The sequence below is a fragment of the Peromyscus eremicus genome, chromosome 1 (assembly GCF_949786415.1).
Source record: "Peromyscus eremicus chromosome 1, PerEre_H2_v1, whole genome shotgun sequence".
Lineage (NCBI taxonomy): Eukaryota > Metazoa > Chordata > Mammalia > Rodentia > Cricetidae > Peromyscus > Peromyscus eremicus.
Window position 1 is genome coordinate 196,102,509 of NC_081416.1, and position 9,028 is coordinate 196,111,536.

The following is a 9,028-nucleotide window of genomic DNA, read 5'->3' on the forward strand; positions in this document are numbered from 1 at the left end:
GTCTCTCCTGCTCTGCTGCATCAGACAGTCAGTGACACCAGGGTATACCCAACAACAGTAAAAAGACGTTGCTTTCTTTTTTATTTTTTATCAGATTTGGTCTCTTGGTATTCTTTGGGGATTCTGGGTACAACATTACATTCAGCAACTTCATATTCTTAACACAGGCTCTTTGCATGTTCTGCATCCCTTGAGAAACTGCTGGCTCACAGAGATGTTTTCTCCTGAAGTACTCCTGATTGATTCATTGGATTTGCTCTTTTGATTTGTACATATTTGAACTGACACCTAATTGGTGGAGAGTCATTTAAAATTTCTTCATTTCTTTATGTACATGATATTATGGATTGAGAGTTGAGTTGAAATCCACTTCTGTAGTAGGAAAGGGGACCAGGGTATAAGAAAGCAATAAATCGGGGCCAGAGTGTCATCTCAACACAGGACAGACTCAGCGGTTCAGCTCAGCAATTGCTACTGTGGCATCCCACAGTATGCAGGTGAGAATGACTTTCATATGTACATATAGATAAAGATAAACGAGATTTTCCAGGGTAGGGTGAATTGACTATATTGCTGTGACTAGAATTGAGTTTAAAAATATTTTAACAGGAACTGTCGGTATTTACTACTAGATGTAGAATGAACTGTATCCATCCTTTCTGATGAAAATCTAATTATTTCCACCAGATCCCAAAAGTAATGCTTAATACCTTTGCACCTTAAAGTACAATCTTCTAATCTTCTCTTCATTTATTCTTTCTTTCCTTTTTTATTTATTTAATCCTTCATTCTTCCTTCCATTTTCAATGTAGTTTTGATAAAAGTTGTTAAATTTCCATCAGTAACCAAGGAGCTATTTATGATTGATTGTTGCCAGGAGAGGTCAAATCAATAGTCTTCAATCTAGTGGACCATTGGCACTGGAATGAGACAGAGGGCAGGAGGCAACCAGGAGAGTCTGAGACACAACATAGAAAAACCAGAGGTTGTAGCAGGTTCATTTCTGTTGGCAGAGAGAGTGGCATGTATTTCTTTTTGGAAAACATGAGGTTTGATAGACATGAGATGAGGACTGTGATCTGCGGAGCAATTAAAATTGGGTGGCCCAAAAGAGCAAGGTGATTTTTGGTCTCTCTTCATTTTTCCTTTGATTACTTTTTTTTCCTTTGTTTACTTCTCTATCTTTAATTTTGTTGTTGCAAAATGTTTACTTTGAGTCCATTCTTCTTATAAATTCACAAAGTCATTGTGGGTGGCCTTTCACTACAATTCTGTGGCTTCTACTCCTCCGATGTGGGGTTGAAGATTGCCTCCCTCCTTCAGGCATCCTTTTTGTTTGTTTTTCTCTTTAATTCTGGTTTGAGAGACTTTCTATCTCTGAAACCCCAGCTGGAATTCACTCCATAGTCTGAGATGGTCTCAACTCAGACAAGCACCTGCTTGTGTTTATTTAGTGCTAGGACTAAAGGTGTGTGTAGGGATTAAAGGCACCTGACTTTCTCCAAGCATTGGAATTGTAAGGCTGAATTGTTTCCCCTGCAATTCTCATGAATAGTAAACACAGGGGTATGTTTATGATTCTCTGGGAACAAATGTTTTCATAGGAGTGTTTCTTCTGGCCAACATTGCTTTAATTACCTAAAACCCAGAATATTATCAACAAACTGAAGATTCAATCATTTTCACACCTTTTGGTTAATCCATTTGCAAACTTTGATCATTTTTTCCTATTATGTGGATTTTTTTATTCTCCCAGAAGAACTGAGTGTTGAGGTTTAAACATTCACAATTTTAGTGTTATGGTTTTCAGACTTCAGAAATATTAGTCACTGAGCTTTAAGGCTTCTTTGGGATGATAGCATTTGGGGTTCTTTCAATTTGTTGGGATTCAGCACATTTTGATATAAGACCATAGTCTTTGGGCATAAGATCCGAACGTGTGGATATCAGAGGAAACAATTCAGCCTAACAATCAGCATGCTTGGAGAAATTCATTCATAATGACACAAGCCTTTAATCCCTGCACTTTAATTCCAGAGCAAGCATTTCCGAGTTTGAAATTAAACTGGACTACATAAGAGTTACAGTCCAGCCAGGGATACATAGTGAGACAATGTTTTAAAAAACAGAACAGCAGCAACAAGAAGACAGTAAAGAACAGACAGAAAACCAAAATGGATTCTTGAAGTAGTGAGACAGCTCTGGGCCCCCAGCACTGAGTACTTTGAAGCCATAGAATTGTAGTGCAAGATCATTGTCTACAACCTAATGAGTTTGTGAGTAGACCTGGCTAACAAGGCAGCCATTTGAAAAAACAAGCAAACACCAAAAAATTAGAAAAGCAAAGAAAAAAAGACAGGAAAATGTAGACAAATTTCTAAACAGTCTTAATAAAAAAGAAACACAGAGCCAAATATAGGGGTAATAGCCGAAGAGATCAGAGAATTAGTGAAGAGCCACTGACTACCCTTTAGTTCACCATCAAGTTGTAGTTTCCTACACCAGAGAGCTTCATCCTGCCTAACCTGAGCTTTTATTACTTTCCTGTTCTGCCTTCTCATTGACTCTAAGACCAGCCACATGTCTTCCTAGTCACTGCCTGTCTATACAGACATCCAGGTCTCTATGGTTGGTACTGGGATTAAAGGCTTGTGTCACCAGGCTTGACTGTGTCCTTGACCACACAAAGACTCTGCCTGCCATGTCATCGGATTAAAGGCTTGGTCTACTACTGCCTGATTTCTGTTCCAGGTTCCCTATAACCTCTGATCTCCATGCAAACTTTATCTATTAACATACAAATAAAATCACTTTTTAGCACAATTAAAATATCACCATAGGAAAATATTCATTTTTTTTTTTTTGGTTTTTTTTGAGACAGGGTTTCTCTGTGTAGCTTTGCGCCTTTCCTGGAACTCACTTGGTAGCCCAGGCTGGCCTCAAACTCACAGAGATTGCCTGGCTCTGCCTCCCGAGTGCTGGGATTAAAGGCGTGCACCACCACCGCCCGGCAAAAAATATTCATTTTGTATATACACTTTAATTCCACCCTAAACTACAATCCTCCTCACATATCTATCGTACATCATGTAAAACAAGTCAAACATCTCTACTTTGTTCCTAGAGATGAGCCCAGGAAAGGCTGGCTTTTCTATGTTGTGCTTCAGACACCTCCTAGGCTCTTCTCTCTGTGTGTCTCATTCTACTGTCAAGGCTTTACCTTGTTCACTACACCATTTGAATTCCCAACCCTGTGGATATCAGAAATTTTTAACCAGTTTGGAATGAGTTGTATGTCAGATGTCATAGTAGGTGATTGACAATCTTTATAATTCCTTTCAGCGTCTTACTGTCCCCTTTCACTGCAGTGACTGACTATGCTTGCTTTGGATGTGTTCTCCTTCCATGGCATAATCCAGGATTGCATAGAGATGCAGAGCTGGGGCTGAGGGAGGATTCCATGTGTAATTCAATCAGAGGGGCAAGTATCTTTCCCATTTGGTTAGCTTGTTTTTTTCTGCTCTAGTGAGGCTTTTCACTGGTCTTTCTACACTACCAGGCTGTTCTGGGACTGGAGACCCTTCAGTCCACTTACTGAATGCTAGGATGAAAGTGTTGACTGCCACACCCACAAGCAGGAGGTGTGGTCCAATCTTATTATCAAAGGATTGGCATCTCAGATTGAATCACTGAAGCCAGGCACTATAAAAGGAACTCGACTTGAACAGAACCTCAGATGAAGAAGAGCCGTGACCTGGAGACACATCGGCTCCTAGTGCCAGCTGGAATCACTGGAGAAATTCACTGTAGAGGCAAGTAACTGTAGAATAGGAACCTTTGACTTCTTTGTTGCTTGAGTATGTGTGTTTTGTGAATATTTGTGGGGTTTGGGAGATGCTGCTTCACAATTTTGGAAGATCTGAAAGATATAGTGTGGTCCTTTGGAGCTTTCTGATTAAGGGTTTAACCATTAAAATTCTGAAGGATAGCAATATGCTTTTTTTTATAGACTTGTCTTGGCTGTTCTGTGAGTTAAAGGTTGTTGGTCATTCAGTTTCAAAGTTTTTCTTATGAATGTTTAGCTTTGTGGCTCTTTAGAATGGGAGACAAGGGTGAATCTTAATATTTGAGGTTCAGCAACTACAACTTCACCTTTTATAGGAAAGGAACAGATAGCCCTGTGCTACTGAACACCTTACTGTTCTCTTCCTTCAGGTCATAACATCTTCAACCCAGGTTGTTTCTCTCTGATGAGTCATGGACTGTTACACTCCCATCTCTTTGTTCTGGTCTCTAGAATAAATTGTGTAGGACTCTGTTGAAGTATTCACTGTCAAGAAATAATGGAACTGTGGTTATTGCAATGTATCTGAGACCCATAAACTCATAGGGAGTGGCACTATGAATAGGTGTGGCCTTGTTTTAGAAGACTGAATGAAACACACCTTTAATCCAGACCGTGATGTGAAGGGCACACCTTTAGTGTGGACCACACCATCTGGAGTAATTGAGTCACTATTCAGGTTGGATTTGAGGTCTTTTTCTCAAGCTTCAATCTATGTGTAAGAGTATATCTGTTGATGTACTGTGTATCAGTCTCAGCTCTAGCACCACCTCTGACTTTCTGAGGCCATGCTCCCCAAAATGAGTGACTGAACCTCTGAACTGTAAGTGAGCCACCAAAATGAAATATTTCCTTTATTAGAGTTGCTGTGGTTATGGTGTCTTTCACAGCAATAGTAAATCCTCAATAAGATAGAAACCATCTGTGATAAGACTCTTAGTTGTTGTTATTTAATTATGTCAAGTTTAATTTATAGCTTTAACATATTCACAACTTTCTTAAATAGATCATCAAGTCACAAGAGAGATACTTGACTGAGAAAGTTGAATTTTTTGAGGAGTCTCAACAGAATGACTTCACAGCACAACAACTCCTTTAAACCCCAGTCACCAGAAAGTGGCCTTGTGTTAGACAACAGGAACTTCCTTCCAAGCCAGGATACTTCTCTACAGTGGGAAGAAGATATCTGTAACTTCTCAACTGCTCAGCTCAACTTTCCCACAAATGACAATGGTTACTGTGCAAAGCAGGAACTGCAAGCAATGTGGAAGTGGTTTACCTCCTGGTTGAAGCCAGAAAAGAGTAGCAAGGAGCAGATGATTTCTCAGCTGGTCTTGGCTGAGTTTCTCAAAACTGGGCACTACAAGGACAAGTCTGTCTTGAAAGAGAAGTGGGAATCAAATGGCAGAAACCTGGGGAGATTCATGGAGGATCTGACTGATGAGTGCTTGAAGCCTCCCACCATGGTGAGTACCTTGTTTGAGAGATGGTTAAGTTAGCAATCAAGACAGTCATTTATATTTGGGGAAAAGTAAGAAGATGTAGTTATTTTATATGTGAGGCTGTCCCACTTCAACAAAATATTTACAGTGGAGATTATTTACTACTGTAAATGTGATATAAATTTAATGGGATTATAAGTTTAAGAAGCTCATGGCTCTTTTGACTGATACAATTATATTTAGATTCTTTACATGATGATAGGGAGACTGGGAGATGATATTTGAGCAAAGCTTGTAAGGGTTTAGAATAGAGACCCTGGCTGGGATTGGAAGATGGCTCATTTAGGTAGGTGATTTTATATTGGAATTATGAGTATTTAGTTGGAATTGCAGCACACACTTAAAATTCTGGCTCTCAGACCTAGTCTGTTATTCCAGGACCTGGGCTGTGGAAACTGGGGATCTAATTGACTTAATGGTTTTCTAAATTGTCTACTACATGTCATTAAGTTCCTATGTAAAAAACTCAATGTGCAGGAATGTAGAATATGATTTCTGATGATGAAATGAGGCTATTAAATGAGCATTCAACACCAACACACCCTTAAGAAAAGTCCTGATGAATAATAGTGCTGCAATTCAAAGTTTTAGAACTGAAATTCTTAATTTGGATGAAACTACATTGAAACTTCTATAAATGTCTAGGTTTGCATAATTCTCAGTTACTCTCAGAAATGGTCAAGGTGGTGATATTTTTCAAACACCCCATACATACATTTCTAAATGTCATGGTTGAAATAAGTTCTTATTGCCTTAAACTTTTAAATTTGGATATTAGTTGGCTTGTTTCACTGCTTCTTTAGGGTTTTTCCCATTTGGGACTGACTTTTATTCAACTGGCTTGAGTAGGATTCAGAGGAATTATACTTTCCCAGCACTTCAAGTACTGGATTAAAGCTGTCCACCACCACACCCTGATGTTTATTTCAGGTTTTTACTCTAAGCACATGTTGTCATTTCAGTTTCTTTTATCCCACATTTCACTCCTTTGATTTTGTTTTAAACTGATCATTTCATGATTGAAACTGAATTCCAAATAAAATGCTGTCAGCTTCCTAACAGCATGTTTAGGTGGAGACAATATATGTGTTACAAGGGTTTCAGTCAGATGTGTGTTGTACTAAGGACTTAATAATAGAAAAAAACACCCCTTAGAAATAGAGCTATGATACTAGGGGCATCATCAACCAAGGGTTTTTATCTAGAGTTAGTAGTTAAATTTAGCAACCAAAACTATAGGTATTGGAAATACAACCCACTCCCACAGCAAAGTGAAGTGACGGTGGAAGAGATAGGGTCCACTGACAGACTAATGGCCGTAAGTGGGGGATGGGAAATCCTCAGCTATCTGGGAATGAAAATATCAGAGTCATGCGCATGAAAGCAGAAAGTTACAATTGCCAATATGACACCAGGACACCAAAAGGACATCAATTACACAGTTACTGTAGACATCCTAAGAATTTCAGAAAAAAACTAACTATTACTAATCAAAGGCTGAATAAGGAGCTTCTAGCATAGCAGCCATCTTTCAGACAAAGACTACAGAAATGTTAAGGGTTCTGGGCACTGATTAATAACTATAGATCCTGGGTGCAAGAGAAGGAGGAAAAATAAGGAGCTACAAATTAAGGAGACACAGAGAAACACTAGCCATACAACTCTTTGTTAAACAAAAAAAAAATTATTAGAACAGATAACACCCATCAATTAACAGAAGAGGCCCTAGAGGTGCAAGGCCCACAGGCAAGTCTATGTCAGAATTTTTACAGGCTCCTTTGGGTTTTCTCGATCTCCAGACTACCTCCGTCCTTGATATGTCCTACCTAGCCTTGGTGTCTTCTCAGTAAACCAGCTATTTCATTATAGTTGCCCTAGATTGGGTGGAATGGGGACAGTCCTTGGAAAAAAATGAGAAGCCTTTTTTGATGGAGTAAGTCTCTATTTTCTGAATTGGAACAGGAATACATTTCCTTGTTCAATGCATTGACCAGGTGAAGAATATGTTGTGGCTAGACATTGCAGAACCCTAACCTTACCTTTTCCCTTGGTACAGTGACTCAACACTTGCAAATACATTGTGAATAAGGACTTTAGAAAACATAACTTGTGAATGACAGAATAACACCATTAGAGATGAGAGATAGACAACTAACTCATAGTTCAGTGATCCCGTGCAATCAGTTAGAGGACAGGTTTTCACTCATCCACAAATCCACAGATTCATTGGCAATGGTCCTCTGGCTTTGTTTATAGGTTCACACCTCCATGCAGGGGCAGGAAGCCCTCTTTTCTAAGAACATGTCTTTAGAAGAAACCATCAACCTTTTGAAAGAGCAGCAATCAGCAAGAAGTTCAATACAAGAGAGTGCAAAGACACCCTTGCCAATCCCCCAAGACATGTTATTGACAACAGGTAAGTGTCAGGAAGCTGCACAGAGGAAGGGGGTTGTGTCGGGATCTTTTCTTGGGCACAGTTTCATAGACTGTCTTATTTCCACAGGACATGAAGACTGGGAAGATGGCCAAAACAATGGCTGGAGCAATAGTGATGTAAATGATGGGGATAGTAGTCCTGGAAATGAGATGGACTCCCTTTCCCTTATCCAACAAGTTCAGTTTAATGAACCTAAAGACAGAAGTGTTTCTGATGGAAATCCTCTGGATTTAAGCAGAACAAGTCAAGTCACCTCTAGGTACCAGGAAGAATTTCATAGAGGAACTTCTTCTGAAGATGTCCCTATGGAGGTACAACCAGAGATTATCTCCAGTCCAGAGCAGACTGAAGACTGCCAGAATCCTGATGCAAGCTCCACACGTGGGCATCGTCAAAAGAGACCCCTCAGAGACTCAAAGACATACAAATGTGAGGAATGTCCCAGAACCTTTAAATATCCCAGTAGACTTGCCGCCCACCAGAGAATACACAAGAAGCAAAAGTCATTTGTCTGTAAAACATGTCATAAGGGCTTCTATACTCGCTCAGACCTGAGAGTACATAAGGTCATACACCAGGAAAATAAACCTTTCGAATGAGTACATGTGGAAAGTCTTTCAGCAATCAAACAAATCTGAAAGCGCATGAGAGGATTCACACAGGAGAGAAGCCCTACACCTGCTCCCTGTGTAACCGTAGCTTCCGCCAGTCATCCACATACCACCGTCACCGGAGGAATTGCCACAAAGCAGACTGAACTGTGTACCTTCCTCACCAGATAATAGCAGGGCTCCAGCTTACTGTTTCATCTGTAGATGAAGAAGCATGTAGCTTCTAAACAGCAAGTAACCATTGAAGACATGACTTGTAACTTCTGGATTGTTCCATCTGTCTTTGTAGATAAAGAAGATGAGTCTGTTTTATGTTAAGTAATATTTTTCCAAAGCCTTAAATTGCTTATAATTTCTGCCTGATATATATTAAATAAATGAATAGAATTGTAATACAATTGCCTCTCATGAATATTTTGTGTGGCCTGTGCTTGTGATTTTGTGAGTTTTTGTCTGCTTTTTTTGGCCTCAGTTCCTCAGCACGACTGGACAATAGAGGACTGTGTTGTCAGTTCTTTATTTTTGCCTTGTTTGAGACAGTGTCTTTCTTGTTAGGAGCTTTGTACATAAGTATGTCTGGTACTACAGATTCCAAACATTCTCTGCTCTGCAGCCCTTATCTCTACAGGTTCAT

The 9,028-nt window shown here is 39.6% G+C and overlaps 1 protein-coding gene across 1 annotated transcript; it reads left to right on the forward strand.

The window, feature by feature from the left end:
• Nucleotides 1–4,914: 4,914 nt before the first annotated feature.
• Nucleotides 4,915–8,712, forward strand: LOC131904383 (zinc finger and SCAN domain containing protein 4D-like). Its single transcript, XM_059255521.1, has 4 exons — nucleotides 4,915–5,310; nucleotides 7,603–7,762; nucleotides 7,850–8,026; nucleotides 8,684–8,712. The coding sequence occupies exons 1-4, from the start codon at nucleotides 4,915–4,917 to the stop codon at nucleotides 8,710–8,712; spliced, it is 762 nt and encodes a 253-aa protein (XP_059111504.1).
• The last annotated feature ends 316 nt before the right edge of the window (nucleotides 8,713–9,028 follow it).

Bases quoted from the DNA above. Each gene is read 5' to 3' on its own strand.
- LOC131904383 (XM_059255521.1), top strand. From the start codon at position 4,915: ATGACTTCACAGCACAACAACTCCTTTAAACCCCAGTCACCAGAAAGT. The intron at 5,311-7,602 runs GTGAGTACCTTG...CTTTGTTTATAG, and splicing joins GCTTGAAGCCTCCCACCATG to GTTCACACCTCCATGCAGGG. The intron at 8,027-8,683 runs GTCAAGTCACCT...CTGTCTTTGTAG, and splicing joins TCTGGATTTAAGCAGAACAA to ATAAAGAAGATGAGTCTGTT.